Source organism: Coregonus lavaretus, assembly GCF_964263955.1.
Source record: "Coregonus lavaretus genome assembly, chromosome: 34".
NCBI classification, from domain to species: domain Eukaryota; kingdom Metazoa; phylum Chordata; class Actinopteri; order Salmoniformes; family Salmonidae; genus Coregonus; species Coregonus lavaretus.
In genome coordinates, this window is record NC_140021.1 from 10942313 (window position 1) to 10963401 (window position 21089).

Sequence of the window (21089 nt, forward strand, 5' to 3'; positions counted from 1 at the left end):
TCAACCCCATAGAAAATCTTTGGAGGGAGTTGAAAGTCCGTGTTGCCCAGCGACAGCCCCAAAACATCACTGCTCTAGAGGAGATCTGCATAGAGGAATGGGCCAAAATACCAGCAACAGTGTGTGAAAACCTTGTGAAGACTTACAGAAAACCTTTGACCTGTGTCATTGCCAACAAAGGGTATATAACAAAGTATTGAGAAACTTTTGTTATTGACCAAATACTTATTTTCCACCATAATTTGCAAATAAATTCATTAAAAATCCTACAATGTGATTTTCTGGAATTTTTTTTCTCATTTTGTCTGTCATAGTTGACGTGTACCTATGATGAAAATTACAGGCCTCTCTCATCTTTTTAAGTGGGAAAACTTGCACAATTGGTGGCTGACTAAATACTTTTTTTCCCCACTGTATGTCTTCGAGGGAGAAAACCTCCTCTGGTAATGCAGTTACAGCCCTCCCTACAAGGTTATGATGTCACATGTGGCTCCTCCCACTGGGTGTGTCCTTGACGGGTGCGCGTGAGTGTGCTGGTTCGATTGATAGAAGGTGTGGCCTATGGAGTGGGCGTGGTCTGACGAGGAGGAGCTACTATCGGTGGAGAGAGCGGTCTCTACAAGAGGAAGGGACTTCAGATGGGGGGTGTTCTTTAGAATGGGGACTGTGTGTTTTGTGACCAGGGACACTTTTATCCCGGTGTTTCTTGTCTCTATGACTGTATCTGTCATTGTCTCTGACCCCTCTGTCTTTGTAGCCGTCTCTGTGGCCCGTATTGCTGTCTTTGTCTTGTTTGTGTCCATTTTTAAGACTATGTTCTCTGCTGTCCCTATGACTGTCTTCGTCCCCTTGTCGTCTGTGATTGTCTCTGTGGTCTGTGGATGGGGTCCTGCTGCGCCGCCTACACTCTGATGTCTGTTCTCCTGAGCGGCCAGCAGGGCGGCGCTGTGGGATGGTGGTGCGCAGAGTGTTGAGCAGGAAACGTTTGTTGGTGCTGCGCAGTGGACATTTAATCCTGGAAGACAGTTGAACCAAAATGAACATTTCAAAGCCAGCAAGGCTTTCAATATGAGCCATTATCTTTGATATGTGTCTGTCTTGGTCTTTCACACCTTGCCATGTGTCAAGTACATTCTGCATTGAAAGCCAAACACCCATAACAGATTGTTTACCAGATCCTTTGGTAACTCTGAGCGTCTGCTAAATTTAATTTTTTTTTAACGTATCCCACTCACCAGCCTGCTGGACCCATGGTTTCTGCTCGCAAGCGAGCCCTATTGGTCTCCTTCAGCAGCTCCTCCACTGCACGTCTACACACACACACACACACGCACACAGAGAGACAGAGAGAGAGAGAGAGAGATTACTATGCCAGTCTACGATAGTCAGTCAGTCATGTCACGTGTGTCCTGGGTTGACCTGCTGAGCCAGTAGTATCCCGTCTCAGTGGGAACAACTGTTATAACTGCCCTTTGACCACGGATCAACTGTTACAGCTTCCCTTTGACCACGGATCAACTGTTACAGCTTCCCTTTGACCACGGATCAACTGTTACAGCTTCCCTTTGACCACGGATCAACTGTTACAGCTTCCCTTTGACCACGGATCCCAGACAAGTGTGCACATATTATTTTAATGTCAATGGCGCACACAGACATCAATCTATATTCTCCCTATGTGAGTTAGCTAGCTAGTCATGCTACAAATAATTGAATAACAGCCCAACATAACTAGCTAATCATTGACACGCATAACATGAATAGCAAGCTACCTAGCAGCTGAGCAGGTAAACAATTAACTAGCTATGTTAATAGCATAATAAATCACATTGACATAGCTACCTAGCTACTTGGCTAACGCTAGCTACTTGGCTAACGTTAGCTCTCCCTTTAAAACACCCCTGAAATTCACATCAAGCAAGAAATACCCAGTCTGGCAATAGGATAGATTATAACATACTTCTCCAATTCGCCATCATCTGCCATAGTGTAGTGATCAATGTAAAATAATCAAAAGATATTTCAAATCAATACTACCAATGTTAGCTAACGTTTATTTATGAATATTTACTCCTCCATGGGGGCCTTCGAGCGAGGACCCCGTAAAACTACTGTCCTTAGTAGTGCCTTACGTAATACCGGATTTTATATGTAAAAAAACAGATATAATTGTTTATCAACAAACTAATTATATTTCAATGTTTTACAACAGTATATATTTTGTCTAATATTGAAAATAAATGTCATAATTATACTTTTTAGTGGTTGATTTCGAACAGGCATAAAGGGAAGCCTCTAATTTCATTTTGAGATTGACAGCACGAGACCCTGCCCCCTTCTCCTTGACTGACTGCTTGAGAGGGGCAGTGGGCGGGTTCTTCACCGCGAAAGTCACCGGGGCGTTTTATGTGCGGCTGCTTCGGGTCTGCTTGTTGCGGTGAATGTGTGATTGAGGTCCGTTAATTGTCCCCTCTCGGGGCCGGAGTTCTCGGCACCAAGGAGAAGCCGGAATAGGTAATATAATGTATGTATTCTGCTCGCACATCTTCACTGTCACGATGTCTAGTACATATATATAAATCAGGTTCTATATCTATGGTCTAGTAATAGTCTATATAGCTTTCAATTGAAGTCGCTATTGTCCATCCATGATCCATCCATCTCCGCGCTATTCCACGGATCTCGAAGGAAGGGAGGGAGGAATCTGACAATCAGACAGACACTCTGGCTGGTTCACTCACCAGCCTAAATGGAGAAGAGTATTGCTGTCATCTAAACAATTATATGATCTATCTGAATCTGAATCTGAATGACGCCTTTGAGGGCAGTGCATAAAATGGGGAGCCTATAATGCAATTTGAATAGATAGCCTTTGTTTGGTATATGCAGTTTTGTTCTCCCCTTCAAAAAGCCATTTTGTTAGTCAGCCTTCAACAATATATATTATAGGCTAGGCTATATTGAAACGAAACATAAAATGAAACATTGCATATTCAGGTTTGTTTGTTTCTTGCGAAGAATGACAAGATGATTATGCTATTGAAATCATGGTAGGCATAATGGATTTTTGCCCATGGGATTGTGGTTTTAATAGCCTACAGACTACCATATTAACGTGATCAACTGTACCTGAGGGCAAGGAGATATCGCGTTTTCCCCTTGTCTGACATGCAAGATTGTTGTAGACTATATGTTATAGTCCTGGCCTACCCCTTTATTTGGGTTGGCAATAGGACAGACGTCATCTTCTTTGTGCATTATCCGGTGCATTTAATTTGTGCATTAGTCGCTGAGTCGCTGTAGGCAGTGACAGGTGCAAGGCCTTGTCTACTGCTGGTATCAATAGAGAGAGCAGAGGACAGCAAGTCTATGGATGAAATAAATAACAATACAATAGCACAGTGTCCTTGAGGCACCGGGTAACACAACAAAGACAATAACACACAAACACACACGCCCACAACATGAGAGAGATAAGCGCTGTTCTGGGAAATCAGTAGAAGACCCTGTGGTGCCTATAACCTAATGAATATTTCCCAGACTTATGAAATGGCGCACGGTATGTAATGACATTTGCTGCTGCAATCCAGCTATGTTGAAAGTAAGATAAGATTTAAATGCTCTTGTAACTGCTGTACAGTGCTGGCAGAAGGATGAAGACAGAGGGCAAGAGAGGGAGAGAGAGAGAGAGAGAGAGAGAGAGAGAGAGAGAGAGAGAGAGAGAGAGGAGAGAGAGAGAGAGAGAGGGGGCAAGAGAGAGAGAGAGAGAGAGAGAGAGAGGGCAAGAGAGAGGGCAAGAGAGAGAGAGAGAGAGAGAGAGAGAGAGAGAGAGAGAGAGAGAGAGGGAAAGAGAGAGGGAAAGAGAGAGAGAGCGATCTAATTTATAGACTGCATTAGTCTTGCATGTCAAACTTGTACACAGCAGTGGTTGAAAGACACTGCACACACCCCCAAACTCATACCCAAAAAGCATCCGCTGTGTGTGTATATGCGTGTGTTTTTGCGTGAGTGTGATAAAATGATGTCAGAGCTTTGTTATGGGAATAGAGGACCCTTGTGTCTACATGAATAATGCATCTCCAGCTGCACGCACACACACACACACACACACACACACACACACACACACACACACACACACACACACACACACACACACACACACACACACACACACACACACACACAGAAAAAGAAACAGGTACTTAAAAGAAGGAAAAGGGTACCAGCAGTCAAGGAGAAGGAAGCAGGTTGTCACGGAGACAGGTTACATAGAGGCATGTAGTCATGGAAACAACAGTCATAAAGACAGGCAGAAACAGCAGTGGCACAGTCAGAAGGGCAGGTACCATTGAGAATATAGCCGGCAGCAGATAGAAGTGTACAGAAATAGAAAGGACCCATGGAGGAGAGAACAGTGTCTGCTGTGTACACTCCATCTTTATCTACACAGCTCTAAATGTCAAGCTCTACTGAACATGCTCTGTAGCCATGGAGACAGGAGCAGACCCTCGCACAGACAGACGGAGGATGCATCTTAACAGTCTAAAGTGGCTTCCTCTCCGCGTCATCTGAAATCACAGGATCGGTGAAAGCAATATGGTGGACGACTATTTAGCATTTGCTATGACCTCTTCAGTTTTTTTCAGATCCATGCAGATGGAGGAAAGGAGATGAGAGTAGAGGCTGGTAGTCAGGTGTTACTAGCTTGGCTCTGCTTCATGCTAAAATACGCTCCCTTGTGTCGATTTGTGTCCATGAGCTCCTCAGGGACAGGGCTAGGGTACTGGAGTAGGGGAAGTGAGTCTAAATGGCTTTGGACGTGAAACACAGTGGAAATGACTGGTACACAATGCATTAGTTCTGAGGACGGCTCAGCATTGGGGATTTGTACGAGTGGTCGGCTGTGTTTCGTTAGTTCTGAGGACGGCTCAGCATTGGGGATTTGTACGAGTGGTCAGCTGTGTTTCAGAGCTGCAAGGAGTTTTCCATTAGCTCTGGCTCTCTCACGCTGCAGAACCGGCCGGAGTGCATCACAGACACACAAACACACACACACGTTTGTTTTACTATCCTTGTGGGGACCAAACAAATTATCCCCATTCAAAATCCTATTTTCCGTAACCGCTAACCCTAACCCTTCACCTAACCCTAACCTTAACCCTAATTGTAACCCTAAACCTAGACCTAACCCCTAAGCCTAAAATAGCCTTTTTCCTTGTGGGTACCAGCGAAATGTCCCCACTTGACCGATTGTTTCTTGTTTTACTGTCCTTGTGAGGACTGCTGGTCCCCACAAGGATAGTAAAACCAATAACACACCACACACACAAACACACACACACACACACACACACACACATGCACACGGAAGTTGAGGCAACACAAAAACATCCCTCTCTCACACAAACACACACCCTCAGACATATTCCTGCAGGAACAAGGCAAAGTTCAATCCCCAAGTGTCACTCTTAGTGATCAGTTGGCAGTCTTCCACTCTTTTTTTTTCCATGTCCCTATCTCACCCCTCACTCTCTCTTTCTGTCTTCGTCTCTCTTTTTCATTCTGTCTCTCTACTCCTTTGTTTTTCCATTCTACCCTCTCTCTAATCTACCCTTTCTCTCTGTCAACCTTTTTTCCTTCTCTCTTTCCATCTCTCTCTTCTCTCTCCTGTTTTTTTCTCCCCTCTCTCCCACTCTTTCATATTCTCTCTCTCTTATTATCTCTTTCTCTCCCTCCCTCTCTCTCTCTCTTTATCATTCTATCCCTCTCTCTCTTTATCTCTCTCTCCTTCCTCTCAACTATACCCATGTCCTCTCTGCCTCAATCCCAGATAATTCCCTCTCTGCCTCAATCGCAGATAATTCCCTCTCTGCCTCAATCGCAGATAATTCCCTCTCTGTGGGACTGGAATATTGCAGCAGGCGAGAGCGAAAGAGAGAATACACTGCCAAATTAGTGAGCAGGCGCAGTGCTACAGTACATAATCTCAGCACACACTACACACACATGCACACACACATTCATATAAACATACACACACACTGTCACATATACACTCATACAATGCAAATATTTACCAAATTATACAGTACTACACATGTATGCATGAATACACACTCACATGCACACACGTGCAGAGACACACACACACACACTTTGTTTAATTTTCCCGTTTTTTAACCCCTGCTCTCTGACCTACAGGGTGATGTCTGATTGGCCACTGGGGGGCGGCTGTCCTCTCTGTCACCAGTTCACCCTCTGAGGTTTATGGGATAGGACGCCCCCCTCCCCACCCCTTCGTAACCTCCCAACCTGCAACCACAGTGACGACTGTGCCAAAGGCCGTGCCTGGCGATTGGAGCCCTGGTCCTGACATGGGCAGCCCCGGCTGTGAGGTGAGTTTTGGTTTGCAGTTTGTACCCTCCCAGCTGTGTGTGTGAGGGGTACTGGTACCACCGTGATTAATAGTTTAATGTTGATCCTCTGATCGGCTATTTACCATTCCGATCCGCTATTTACCGATCCGATTCTCTAATTACCTTGTATACACAGAGAAAATACATGGTAAATTGGTAATTACACCGTAATAGCATACAAATTACTTGTTTGTTTCTTTGGGATTCATTCAAACAAGCTTTTCTGTTCAACTATCATTGTCTTCCAACATCTCCCATATAAATCTCATCTCCTTTATCCAGGTGGGTCCGGCGGGGCCTGTGGAGCCCGTGCTGGAGGCCTTGTGTCCAGAGTGTGGTCAGATCCACCGGGCCTGGGAGAACCACCTCTATAACTACCGCCTGGAGGTGGACGATGACCTGGTGTGCCACATCTGCCTGCAGCCCCTGGTCCAGCCCCTGGACACACCCTGCGGACACACCTTCTGTGCCCGCTGCCTCCGCAGCTTCCTCCAGGAGCGGGACTTCTGCCCGCTGGACCGGGCACGGCTGCATCTGCAGGTGTGTAGGCGGAGCAGCATCCTGGTGCACAAGCTGCTTGACAAGCTGTCTGTGTCCTGTCCCCTGGCCCCAGCCTGCAGCCTCAGCATGCCCCGCTGTGACCTGGAGGCACACCTCAAACACAGGTAGAGTGGAGTCACACACACACACACTTACACACTTCACACACTGGTCTAGGGGAATCACGTGTGCAAAGAAACACATGCATCCATGGCAAGCACACACACACAACTTCTGGTGTGAGTGAGGTGTCTAGCAAATGCTGTATGGGAAGAAGTTGCCCCTAACCACTGTTACAGGGTGAGATATTCCTTCATCCCTGTAATGGTGAAGGTATGGAGTTGGGTATGATCAGCTGATCCTAGACCTGTTTCTTACATGCAGCTCCCCCCGGGAGACCTCGGGGTGGGATTATTAGGTCCTGGGTCATGTGACTGGGGATTACCAGCCAGTTACTTGGTCATGGCACATCTATCATTCCAGTGTTAATACTAAATTGTAATTATTTTGCACTATGGCCTATTTATTGCCTTACCTCCATAACTTACTACATTTCCACACACTGTATATAGATTTTCTATTGTGTTATTGACTGTACGTTTTGTTTATCCCATATGTAACTCTGTGTTGTTGTTGTTTTTATCGCACTGCTTTGCTTTATCTTGGCCAGGTCGCAGTTGTAAATGAGAACTTGTTCTCAACTGGCTTACCTGGTTAAATAAAGGTGAAATACAATTTAAAAAATACATGTGTTGTGTTGTCTGGCCGAGCCTCCATGTTCTCTGACGTCCACCATGCTGGGACCTGTTTAACCACTTCTTCTGTGACACTGCCAAGGGCAACCCCGACCTGTGGTGAGTCCGGTACTAGGGTAATACGTCTGGCTGTTCAAGCACCTCTCTAATCAGGCACAGAGCCTCACACACACACACACACACCTCACAATGTGAGTGGGTGTGTGGCGGTGGGGAGCTCAGCAGGCTAGTGGTAGCTGTGAGGAAACTGTACCGCAACTATATCTGAAGTGAGGGAGGTCTGTAGTGTAAAGTATTAAAAGGTGTGAAGATGTCGGTTCAAGAATTTGGTCTCTAAGCTGTGATGACTTGATGCTGAACTTTGTAGTGTTTAAATCAGTAAATAAGACATACATTGCAATTACTGTGTAGATATGCATCTATCTGGAGTTTATTGCTTGGTTTTTAAAGGTAGCTTGAGTGCTAGCCTTTCATCTTTAGCCAACTTGTTTGTTGTCCTGACTCTGCTGTGACATGACAACAACATAGGATTTGGATAAAGCTGGAACATACTGGTTACTAGGCTACTCCTGAACCGTGTGAGGTTCTGGACTGATTTTGGACTAGACCAGAGGAATGCCAACTAAGAACTGAGAACTTTTCTTTTGCTGAATTCCACAGTCTGTAGCTGTCCCTATGGAAACTACTCTCCGTTGCTGTGTTGATGCATGGTTATTAAGGTTATAGCTGCTAAACGGCCAGATCTCAGGGGAAATTTACCTTAACGAGCTCAGGCTAACGAGCTGTTGCTAACACTAACAGGCTTTCACTGAGTCAGCTGTCTGGACACGTAAAAAAATAAATAAAATAAAAAGTACCCAATTGTCATACTTGAGTAAAAGTATAGATACTGTACCTTAATAGAAAATGACTCAAGTGAAAGTGAAAGTCACCCAGTAAAATACTAGTTGAGTAAAAGTCTAAAAGTATTTGGTTTTAAATATACTTAAGTATCAAAAGTAAATGTAATTGCTAAAATATACTTAAGTATCAAAAGTAAAAGTATAAATCATTTCAAATTCCCTATATTAAGCAAACCAGACAGCACAATTTCCGTGGTTTTTAAATTGACGGATAGCCAGGGGCACACTCCAACACTCAGACATAATTTACAAATGAAACATTTGTGTTTAGTGAGTCCGCCAGATCAGAGGCAGTAGAGATGACAAGGGATGTTCTCTTGATAAGTGTGTGAATTTACAATTTTTCTCCTGCTAAGCATTCCAAATGTAATGAGTACTTTTGGGTGTCAGGGAAAATGTATGGAGTAAAAAGTATATTCGTTTCTTTAGGAATGTAGTGAAGTAAAAGTAAAAGTAGCCAAAAATATAAATAGTAAAGTACAGTACAGATGCCCCCCAAAACTACTTAAGTAGTACTTTAAAGTATTTTTTACTTAAGTACTTTACACCACTGTACACGGGACACCCACCCCTGTCCTGCTCTGCCCTGCTCTGCTCTGCACTGCTCTGCAATGCTCTGCTCTGCTCTGCCCTGCTCTGCTCTGCTCTGCCGTACCCTATTCTGCTCTGCCCTGCTCTGTCCAGTCCAGCCTTTGGCCCAGTGTCCACTAAAGCTCAATTCTAATTATTTTAAAGTGCATCCTGTCTTACTTCCTTCCTCCCTCAAAGTCATCACTGATCCGCCAAGGTTGGATTGTTGATACCAATGAAATGAAAACCTTTGCCAACAACGTCAACTTGGTCAACAAACATTGCCAACAATTTGAATCAGTGATTACCTCAATGAAGTAAGGAATGGAGGAAGGATACCTTAAACAAGCGGAAGACTAGATGCTAGGTCGGAAAATTACAGGTTAAGACAACCTAATAATTCCATGTGGCAGCGTGATAAACGAAATCATTGGACCAGCATCATTGCAAATTCTACAGGATGAGCATTGAAAACGTGACCAGCGGTCTGGAAATTAAATATTAAAGTGGTCATTTGAAAAACGTCTAAATGAATAGAATGACAGTAAAACAGTTATGCTAACATTCACTTCCAGAAGAAAAAAAAGAATATATATATATATATATATATATATATATATATATATATATATATATATATATATATATATATATATAACAAAAAAAAATAAAAGAACAACAACAAAAAACATTCACTTCCAGACTGACAAAATGGTGTGGACAGACATGGCCGCCCTGTTCGTAGCTCCTAGCCAATGTTGCTTGTTGGGTATCATTGCACAGTTGGAGCTAGGAACATAAGCATTTCACTACACCCGCGAAAAACATCTGCAAAATACATATACGCAACCAATACAATTTTATTTGATTCGATTTTCTGCATGGAATTATTACATTGTCTTAAGCTTTGGTACCTTCAACCTACACTAGATGTCCACTACACCTTCTCCTCACTAGATGTCCACTTCTCCTCACTAGATGTCCACTACACCTTCTCCTCACTAGATGTCCACTTCTCCTCACTAGATGTCCACTACACCTTCTCCTCACTAGATGTCCACTACACCTTCTCTTCAGCTTATGGACAAGTATATAAAATTGCTTCCCACTGGGTATCCAGTTGTGGCAGGTGAGCTCTGTCTCACTCTAAGTGGTCCCTAGGTCTTTCTGAGGTGTCTGTACGTGACTGGACTGCTCTGTTCTTCTATAGATTAAGGCCCAGGTCCGCGTGGGTCGTTCCCTCTGCCCCAACCCTAAGACCGTAATGAAGCTAAGGATGGGAGGAGATCATGAGAGACAGAATTGGGTGTCTGTCAGCTTGGACATTTAATATTGTGTCACTAAAGCCGCCTTAAAGTCAGGGATTAGATTAGAACAGAAGACTGCCAGGGCACTTGGAACGTCCTTGAACTGGGTGGAATGTTCTAGAACGTGTCTGATGATCTGATGCTTGATCCTGGATGACTATCTGTGGTTCTTCCTGCTTCGTGCATAGCTTAAATCATAGTCTGGCAGCTAACCATCGGAGGGACTGGTCAATGCAGTAGGTTTCCTGATGTTTTCTGTGGTATCTGTTTATGAGCTGAACAGTAGTTTAACCCAATAACTCTTTGTTATTGGGTTGTCTTACCTTTCATGTATGCAGCATGTGTGTGTGTGTGAAATGTATGAACCCCTCAGTGTATATCTGCAGTTTTAAAGGTCAACTTTGGGCACGAAAAATTGTCCAACTCCGCCCCTTTCTCAATCTTCTAACAGAAATGCGGTGTACCTTTGGTGGTTCGTCGATGTGTCATTCTGGTAATGCGCGCCGCGACTGACGTAGCTAGTTCGTTAGCTATGCTAGCCACTTTAGCTAGCCAGTAACTCCTCCAGTATGTGTTGACATCATTTCACAGGATATGTTTTTGGACGGAAACTGTAGAGATCGGTAAGGAAGGGCACTTCTGTAGCCAAATATCTAATTCATCCATAGGCATTAAATGACCTGGTATGATGGTGCATTGATCAGTTATACAGTTTTTGCCCAAAGTCGACCCCCACATCCCTCTCTCTCTCTGTGTCCAGGTGTCCGGGGACGCAGTCTCAGCAGACCAGTTTAGAGGGACCACCATGTGATCACGGGGAGGAGGGAGCCATGGTGACCAGCCCCCCCAGGTCCCCACGCTCCCTCCAGACAGAGACAGACCTGCGGGAGGAGAGCTCCCCCTCGCCACCTGGTGGCACCTCCACCGCCGGAAGCAGCGTCCCTATGTGGACCGACGAGCCTGGACTGGACAACCCTGCCTTCGAGGAGAGCAATGAGGAGGACAGTGAGTAACAACTGTGTGTGTGTGTGTGTGTGTGTGTGTGTGTGTTACTAACCCCTCTCTGTGTGTAGGTGTGGTAGGGTTGGAGTGTGTGGTGCCCAGGGTAAAGCGACCCCTCAGTAACCCCTGCATCCATCTCCTCCGCACCGCCAGCTCTGCCTCCTCTGTGTGGGACTGCCCCGAGTCACCGCCCCTCTCTGCAGAAGAGGGTATGACATCACTTCCTCCATCTGACTTCCTGTCTCTAACCTTCCAATGTAATCATCTCGAATCTAAACATTCATGAATATAAGAGATTTATGTCTTACATGTCCCTGTGTATCTCCCAGGTTGTGTGAAGCTGCCGTCCCTTCCAGAGGGTGAAATCACCACCATCGAGGTCCACCGCTCCAACCCCTATGTAGAACTGGGCATCAGCATCGTCGGGGGTAATGAGACGCCTCTCATCAACGTGGTGATCCAGGAAGTGTACCGTGACGGGGTCATTGCTCGAGATGGCAGGCTTCTGGCCGGGGACCAGATACTACAGGTGAGGACCATGGATCCATCCTCACCTCTTCCTAAACTTTTCTCCTCTAATATCCCTCCAAAGCCAACATCCCTCCCTTTCCTTCTCCCTCTCCTAATGTCTCTCTCTCTCTCTCTCTCTCTCTCTCTCGCTCTTTCTCCCTCTCTGCAGGTCAACAGTGTAGACATCAGCAATGTGCCCCATAACTTTGCCCGCTCCACGTTGGCACGCCCCTGTGCCACGCTACAGCTCACTGTCCTAAGGGAGCGCCGCTGTGTCTCTCGCCCACCCGCCTCCACCACCCCCTCAGTGCCCCATGCCCCCTGTTCCACCCCAGAGGGCATCCCGTCCAGCCCTGCCAGCCTGAGGATCACCCTGCAGAAGCGGGACTCGTCAGAGCAGCTGGGCATCAAGCTGGTGCGGAGGACTGACGAGGTGGGGGTGTTTGTGCTAGACCTGCTGGACGGCGGCCTGGCTGCCAAGGACGGGAGGCTGTGTAGTAACGACCGCGTGCTGGCGGTCAATGAGCAGGACCTACGCCACGGCACGCCTGAACAGGCTGCTCAGATCATACAGGTAAGACTGCTAGGGGATAAACAGTGTTTCTGACCGTTCCTCTTGTGGATGGCTAAACCTACTCCCTTTTCCTGTCAACTACAGGCCAGCGGCGAAAGAGTCTATCTGCTGATTGGCCGTCCCAGCAAGCCTACCCCTCCCCCTCCATCAAGCTCTGCCTCCAACAGAGATCTGTACTGCCATGACCACTTCCTCCCCAACCACCATCACCATCACCACAGCTTCTCCCCCAGCCCCAGCACCGTGCCCACCTGTGCCCATCTGGCCCGCTCCTGCACCCACAGAGTGAGTACACACCTGAGGGAGTGTGTGTGTCTGACTGTGTCTGTTCATATGTATCTATTTATGCTGGAGGCCTCTCCCAATGTGTATTATACACTGTAGGACCTCTCTTAGTGAGTGTGTGTGTGTGTGTGTGTATATATATGTGTGTGTGTATATGTGTGTGTGTGTGTGTGTGTGTAGGACCTGTCCCAGTGTGTGACCTGTAAGGAGAAACACATCACTGTGAAGAAGGAGCCTCATGAGTCTCTGGGTATGACCGTGGCCGGGGGGCGGGGCAGCAAGAGCGGCGAGCTGCCCATCTTTGTGACCAGCATCCAACCACACGGCTGCCTGTCACGGGATGGACGAATCAAACGAGGTGAGCTGTGGGCTACATCACAGCCTGTTAGATTATTGAGGCCAAGTTCTTGTTTGGTTTGGCTCCTTTCTTTGCTCATGATCTGCCACAGCTACATTCTCAGGAGTCAGTGTTGGAATGTTCTCTCTCAGGACTCTTTGTCCCTAAGTAACAATGTCTCTCTCTGTCCCTCTCCCTCCTTCTATCCCTCCTTCTTTCTCTCTCTCTGTCGGTTCTTCACTCTGCCTCCCCAACTCCTGTTGTCCCTGTTTATCTCTCCCCACTCTATCTCATTCTCTCTCTCTGTCACCTCCTCTCCTCCAGGTGACATCCTCCTGAGTATCAACGGCCAGGACCTGACCTACCTGAGCCACAGCGAGGCGGTTGGCACCCTGAAGGCCAGCGCAGCATCGCCCTCCGTCCAGCTGAGGGCGCTGGAGGTCAGCATGGTGGAGGAGCCGGACCAGGGCCAGAGCCCCGAGGACCAGCTGCTGCCCACACACCCCCACACACACGACTCGGACTACGACTCCTCCTGGTCCCCGTCCTGGGTCATGTGGCTTGGCCTGCCCAGGTAAACAGGAGCTATAGAAGACACACCTCATTGGGTTGGACTCACCTGTGGTGGTTGGGATGTTGGGAGTTTATGTGTGAAAGTATTGCCTTGATTTATTTAGTTTTTTCATATTAGTGTAGGTGACGCAGAGGAGACAAGGAAAGGAAGCAAGTTGACTAGTGAGATCCATCCCATGATTCACCTGAAGTCATCTGTGGAGAATGTGTTTGTATGTCGGCGCATTTCTGTTGATTTTGATTTGAGTGTGTTCTGTGTTGGGATGTAAATGTTGCACGGATCATGTATTATGTGTGTGTGTTGATGTGTTTGTGTTGATGTGTGTATGTTGATGTGTGTGTGTTGGTGTGTGTGTTAAAGCCAGGGTGCGTGTGTTACATAAGGTGGTCCATACGAGGGATTATGTGTGTGTGTTGTCCTGAACTGTGGTGTAACCATCAACAGCTGTGGATTATCAACTGAGGGGCATGTGGTTACATCCCTAATGTCTCTCCCCAATTCATCCTTCAGAGACTGGTACAGAGAGGACAGCCTCAAACTCACCCCTCCCTTTTCTATCGCTCTCTCCTTTTCTTCCGCTCTGTCTCTCTTTCTCTCCTCCCTCTCTGAATCTCCCTTCCTCCATCTCTCTTTTCGTCTGTCTTTCTCCATCTGTCTCATTTCTCTTGCCTTACGTCACCATTTTTCTCCCTGCCCCTCCCTCCCTCCCTCCCTCTCTCCCTAAACCTGGCTCAACCCTCTCCATCTCCCCCCTTCTTCTGTATTTCTATTTATTATGGGTCTCCTGTCTCCCTCACTAAAACACTGACTCATTCATTCCAGCCATCTCTATCTCAGCTTCCTTCACAGTAGCCATGAGATTGTTCTGCGTAGAAGTCACCCTGGGAGCTGGGGCTTCAGCATCGTCGGGGGATATGAGGAAAACCATAGCAACCAGGCATTCTTTATCAAGACCATTGTCCTTGGAACGCCTGCATACTCCGACGGCAGCCTCAAGTAAGCCGTCAGTCATGTTGTTGGGTTGTGAGCATAAAGACATATTTCCATTCTTTGTAAGTTAATGGACAATAAAGTACATCTTATATAAACAGTGGGGAGAACAAGTATTTGATACAGTGCCGATTTTGCAGGTGTTTTCCTACTTACAAAGCATGTAGAGGTCTGTAATTTTTATCATAGGTACACTTCAACTGTGAGAGACAGAATCTAAAACAAAAATCCAGAAAATCACATTGTATGATTTTTAAGTAATTAATTAGCATTTTATTGCATGACATAAGTATTTGATCACCTACCAACCAGTAAGAATTCCGGCTCTCACAGACCTGTTAGTTTTTCTTTAAGAACCCCTCCTGTTCTCCACTCATTACCTGTATTAACTGCACCTGTTTGAACTCGTTACCTGTATAAAAGACACCTGTCCACACACTCAATCAAACAGACTCCAGCCAAGTGTCTGCGGGTTTTCGCTCCACCCTTGTACTTGATTGACGTCACTAATTAGTAAGAAACTCCCCTCACCTGGTTGTCTAGGTCTTAACCCGCAGACACTCGGCCCTCTGTGGAATGAGTTTGACACCCCTGCTATAATGGCACAGATATAAAGATGTCCTCTATCTACAGTGGGGAGAACAAGTATTTGATACACTGCCGATTTTGCAGGTTTTCCTACTTACAAAGCATGTAGAGGTCTGTAATTTTTATCATAGGTACACTTCAACTGTGAGAGACGGAATCTAAAACAAAAATCCAGAAAATCACATTGTATGATTTTTAAGTAATTAATTTGCATTTTATTGCATGACATAAGTATTTGATACATCAGAAAAGCAGAACTTAATATTTGGTACAGAAACCTTTGTTTGCAATTACAGAGATCATACGTTTCCTGTAGGTCTTGACCAGGTTTGCACACACTGCAGCAGGGATTTTGGCCCACTCCTTCATACAGACCTTCTCCAGATCCTTCAGGTTTCGGGGCTGTCACTGGGCAATACGGACTTTCAGCTCCCTCCAAAGATGTTCTATTGGGTTCGGGTCTGGAGACTGGCTAGGCCACTCCAGGACCTTGAGATGCTTCTTACGGAGCCACTCCTTAGTTGCCCTGGCTGTGTGTTTCGTGTCGTTGTCATGCTGGAAGACCCAGCCACGACCCATCTTCAATGCTCTTACTGAGGGAAGGAGGTTGTTGGCCAAGATCTCGCGATACATGGCCCCATCCATCCTCCCCTCAATACGGTGCAGTCGTCCTGTCCCCTTTGCAGAAAAGCATCCCCAAAGAATGATGTTTCCACCTCCATGCTTCACTGTTGGGATGGTGTTCTTGGGGTTGTACTCATCCTTCTTCTTCCTCCAAACACGGTGAGTGGAGTTTAGACCAAAAAGCTATATTTTTGTCTCATCAGACCACATGACCTTCTCCCATTCCTCCTCTGGATCATCCAGATGGTCATTGGCAAACTTCAGACGGGCCTGGACATGCGCTGGCTTGAGCAGGGGGACCTTGCGTGCGCTGCAGGATTTTAATCCATGACGGCGTAGTGTGTTACTAATGGTTTTCTTTGAGACTGTGGTCCCAGCTCTCTTCAGGTCATTGACCAGGTCCTGCCGTGTAGTTCTGGGCTGATCCCTCACCTTCCTCATGATCATTGATGCCCCACGAGGTGAGATCTTGCATGGAGCCCCAGACCGAGGGTGATTGACCGTCATCTTGAACTTCTTCCATTTTCTAATAATTGCGCCAACAGTTGTTGCCTTCTCACCAAGCTGCTTGCCTATTGTCCTGTAGCCCATCCCAGCCTTGTGCAGGTCTACAATTTTATCCCTGATGTCCTTACACAGCTCTCTGGTCTTGGCCATGGTGGAGAGGTTGGAGTCTGTTTGATTGAGTGTGTGGACAGGTGTCTTTTATACAGGTAACGAGTTCAAACAGGTGCAGTTAATACAGGTAATGAGTGGAGAACAGGAGGGGTTCTTAAAGAAAAACTAACAGGTCTGTGAGAGCCGGAATTCTTACTGGTTGGTAGGTGATCAAATACTTATGTCATGCAATAAAATGCTAATTAATTACTTAAAAATCATACAATGTGATTTTCTGGATTTTTGTTTTAGATTCTGTCTCTCACAGTTGAAGTGTACCTATGATAAAAATTACAGACCTCTACATGCTTTGTAAGTAGGAAAACCTGCAAAATCGGCAGTGTATCAAATACTTGTTCTCCCCACTGTACACACACAGAGTATATAAAACATTAAGGACACCTGCTCTTTCCATGACGTAGACTGACCAGGTGAATCCAGGTAAAAGCTATGATGCTCTATTGATGTCACTTATTGAATCCACTTCAATCAGTGTAGATGAAGGGGAGGAGACAGGTTAAAGGATTTTAAAGCATGAATTGTGTATGTGTGCCATTCAGAGGGTGAATGGGCAAGACAAAAGGTTTAAGGGCCTTTGAACGGGGTATGGTAGTAGGTGCCAGGCGCACCTGTTTGTGTCAAGAGTGCAACGCTGCTGGGTTTGTTTTTCCATACTCAAGTTTACTGAGTGTATCAAGAATGGTCCACCACCCAAAGGACATCCAACCAACTTTACACAACTGTGGGAAGCATTGGAGTCAACATGGCCAGCATCCCTGTGGAACGCTTTCGGCACCTTGTAGAGTCCATTCCCCTGACGAATTGAGGCTGTTCTGAGGGCAAAGGGTGGGGTGCAACTTAATATTAGGAAGGTGTTCTTAATGTTTGGTATACTCAGTAGATATGTACTGTATATGGTCCATCCATATTGATGTTCCCCTCTGTGTCCCCCTCTATTTCCTAGGTGTGGGGACATGATAGTGGCAGTTAACGGGCTGTCTACGGCTGGTATGAGCCACTCAGCCCTGGTACCCATGCTGAAGGAGCAGCGTAGCAGAGTGGCTCTCACCGTGGTCTCCTGGCCTGGCAGCCTGGCATAGAACCGGGTCAAACTTCACTGGACTGCATCATGCCACGCTGAAATTACTCTAGACTGTATCTAACCAGGGCCAAATCATGCGAGACTGCATCGAAACCAGGCTACGGCGCCAAATCATGCCATACTGAAATTGCTCTGGATCAGACCGACTGTAACCCGGGCCAAATCACATGGACTTCATCAAACCAGGCTAGAGTGAACGTGGCCCTCCTAGGCAAAATCCCTTGATACTAGGCTGGACCTTGCCAGCCCCATGCCACACTGCAATCACACACTGATGTGTTCATACAGATGTAGGATCTTAATTTGATCACCCTGTTGCAGAACTTTCCTGCAATGCAGGACATTTCAAACTTGTAGTGTATGAGGTTTAAAAAGGCTTCTAAAGTTTGTAATGTCCACTTTTCCTTACAAAACATTTATCAAACTTTACAAAAATGTCCATTCATTATAATCCACATTCCTGCTGTAGCAAACTGGCTCAAATTAAGATCCTATATCTGTATGGTCATGTTATCGGTCTTCACTCCCACACAGAGAGTGTGGGACTGTATCTGTTAAAGGACAGTATATCGTCTCTGGACTGTTTCTCTTCACTGGACTGCAGTAGTAGATACCAGGGGCATATTCAGGTGGCCTCAACGTTACAGAACGTTTCAGATAGAAATTCACTACATAGAACCGATAGGATTCTCTGCCATGTAGAATAATGAATTTGATCAGCTCTAGGCCATGTATTTCTGTCATTATAAACGCTTCTAGGGTTATGTTCAGGAGGATAAATCATTTTGAAACAAGTTCAGGTAGCACCTGTTTAAAAATAAAATAAAGAAGTCGCTCCTACTGAATACAGCCTTACCGGATACCTGCCACGCCCTGGGGGCCCGACCCGCCCCCCTGGACACAGCCTTAGGCCTCATCACCGTGACGACCCAGCCGTCAGCTTGCTGGGGTTTTATACGTGTGTGAATGTGTGTTCTGCGGTTTAATAAAGACTTCCCAGAGTCGATTCTCTTACCTAGAAGTCCGTCCACTGTGCCTGTGTGTGCGTGCCACCTCTCCCTGGCCCCACACCTTCATAGTTAGAGGAAAACTGGTTTTCGGCATGCTAGTTTACTGGAGTCTGTTCAGCACCTGGATGTGTTTACATTTTAGTCATTTAGCAGACGCTCTTATCCAGAGCGACTTTCAGGAGCAATTAGGGTTAAGTGCCTTGCTCAGGGGCAAAGACTGATTTTTCACCTAGTCGGCTCGGGGTTTCAAACCAGCAACCGGTTACTGGGCCAACACTCTTAACCACTAGGCTACCTGCTGTGTGTGTTCAGTCAGTTCCGTTGGTGTGAGCACTGAGAAGAGGATGGGAGTTGATTTATTTGATTTATTTAGAGTACAGACTTTTGGCTATTTTAAATGCCATTCCTTGTTCACCAAGCTCACCCCTCCCCAGGATGAAAGGAGCAGACTTCAGAACCCGATATGAATGTGCCATTATTGGAGGCACTTAGCAAATGCCCATCAATCGAACCTCATTGCTAAACATGTTGCATTACACAATCATTAACATCAGACAAAAATCCAGAGGGTGCAGTAGTGAGGATATATTTGATAAGTGTTTGATACATAACTGAAAGAGTCGGCTCCTGAAAACAAATTGAACAAAAATACTTCACACAGCGCAAAGTATAGGTTCCTCTTCCACAGGTTTCAGAACACCCCCATGGTTCTGATGGACCAGTCCATGTCAGGGCAGGGGTGTTACAGGGTGTAGGACCCAAGCTGGTGTTACGGAGTTGGGCAGCCAGTCTGCTGGTCTCAGCCTGTGGGGACACAGTCCCCGACTCAGACTGATGGGATGACTTACCCACTTCGTGTCGTCTCAAACGCGCCTAATGAGGAGAAAACATTTCTCCATCAAATATGCCACTAAAGCAGAGCCAGATAGTTCTGCAAATCTATTTTAGAATTGGATAGGATACCATATTGTAACTCTGGTCATTTACAGTGTGCTCACCTGCATAGCGAAGCTCTTGCCACAACCTACATGGGTACAGGAGAAGGCCTTCTGGCCCTTGTGGTCTGACATTACGTGGTTCTCCAGATTGAAGTGTGTGGTGAAGGTCTTCCCACATCCAGTTTTGGAGCACCGGAGTGGACCCAGAGCTGGTGCAAGAACCATGCCTCCAGGAACATCCTACTGCAGCCGTCACACTGCAGCTTGACTGAGCACACACACACCTTGCTTGAGTCACTGAAGCAGAACAACGTAAGAGCAGTTCACAAGACAATGCAAGATGAAAGCTGGAGAACAGTCAGGAGAGCGGTGGTGGAGAGAGGGCCTACATACCTCGGTGTACAGCCTTCCTTTGCTTCTGATACGCTGACCAAATCTCCCCTTGGAGACAGCCCTCCACAGCACAAGGGTAACCTGGGAGAGAAAATACATGACAGGTTAATATGTATGGAAAAAAGCTTCTACAGGAATAGAATGGCGCCAGAGGTAATGGTGGCCGTTTTACAGGCTCCTGACCAAATTTGCTATTGTGTATTTCTTAGCTCTCATCAAAACTTTTTTTTGTACATAATGTTTCAGCCATCCTTTCCCATGATCGAAAAGAACTTCTGGTCATCAGAACAGCTATCTCTAACCTCTATTTGGACCAGGCCCTAATCCCAGACACTCGTAGAAGGCGAATACTGCGCTTTAGAGGCCGGCGTGCAGGCACCCTGGTGAGACTACGGCGGCAAATGAATAAATCGCCTCTACCTTCTTTTCTATTGCCTAATGTGCAGTTGCTGGGAAATAAACTGGAAGAGCTCAGTTTGAGACTATCCTATCAACGGGACATTTATAACTAATATACTATGCTTCTCGGAGCCATGGCTGAACAAGGAAATGGATAATATAAATCTAGATGTTTTTTTTCTATGCATCAGCAGGACAGAACGGCAGAGTCCGGTAAGATCAGGGGTGGTGGTGGTATGTCTATTAACAGCTGGTGCGCAATCTCTAATATTAAGGAAGTCTCGAGGTTCTGCTCGCCTGAGTTAGAATACCTCAAACTGTTGACCATACTATTTACCAAGAGAGTTTGTATTTTGCGTATCTGTCCATTTACCGCCACAAACCAATGCTGGCACTAAGACCGCACTCAACGAGTTGTATAGGGGCACAAGCAAACAAGAAAATGCTCATCTAGAGGAAGCGCTCCAAGTGGCCGGTGCAGGAAAGCTGAAATCCGTTTTACCTCATTTCTACCAGTAGGTCACCTGTGCGACCAGAAGGATAAAAACTCGAGATCACTTTAACTCCACACAGAGATGCATGCAAAGTTCTCGGCTGCCCTCCATTTGGCAAA

The 21089-nt window shown here is 46.2% G+C and overlaps 2 protein-coding genes across 2 annotated transcripts; one reads left to right on the forward strand and one right to left on the reverse strand.

The window, feature by feature from the left end:
- Nucleotides 1-301: 301 nt before the first annotated feature.
- LOC311109020 (uncharacterized protein) lies at nt 302-2056 on the reverse strand. The gene is made up of 3 exons (XM_084151804.1): nt 1961-2056; nt 1236-1310; nt 302-1015 (listed from the first exon to the last, which is right to left on the reverse strand). The coding sequence occupies exons 1-3, from the start codon at nt 1984-1986 to the stop codon at nt 595-597; spliced, it is 522 nt and encodes a 173-aa protein (XP_084007930.1). The 5' UTR covers nt 1987-2056; the 3' UTR covers nt 302-594.
- Nucleotides 2057-6317: 4261 nt separating this feature from the next.
- lnx2a (ligand of numb-protein X 2a) lies at nt 6318-18671 on the forward strand. The gene is made up of 11 exons (XM_084151898.1): nt 6318-6398; nt 6702-7084; nt 11254-11498; nt 11567-11704; nt 11825-12024; nt 12175-12579; nt 12664-12864; nt 13045-13222; nt 13526-13775; nt 14613-14771; nt 17599-18671. The coding sequence occupies exons 1-11, from the start codon at nt 6378-6380 to the stop codon at nt 17732-17734; spliced, it is 2316 nt and encodes a 771-aa protein (XP_084008024.1). The 5' UTR covers nt 6318-6377; the 3' UTR covers nt 17735-18671.
- Nucleotides 18672-21089: the final 2418 nt, after the last annotated feature.

Bases quoted from the DNA above. Each gene is read 5' to 3' on its own strand.
- LOC311109020 (XM_084151804.1), bottom strand. From the start codon at position 1,986: ATGGCAGATGATGGCGAATTGGAGAA. The intron at 1,311-1,960 runs GTATGTTATAAT...GTGTGTGTGTAG, and splicing joins GATGATGGCGAATTGGAGAA to ACGTGCAGTGGAGGAGCTGC. The intron at 1,016-1,235 runs GTGAGTGGGATA...ACTGTCTTCCAG, and splicing joins ACCATGGGTCCAGCAGGCTG to GATTAAATGTCCACTGCGCA.
- lnx2a (XM_084151898.1), top strand. From the start codon at position 6,378: ATGGGCAGCCCCGGCTGTGAG. The intron at 11,705-11,824 runs GTATGACATCAC...TGTATCTCCCAG, and splicing joins GCCCCTCTCTGCAGAAGAGG to GTTGTGTGAAGCTGCCGTCC. The intron at 12,580-12,663 runs GTAAGACTGCTA...TGTCAACTACAG, and splicing joins AGGCTGCTCAGATCATACAG to GCCAGCGGCGAAAGAGTCTA.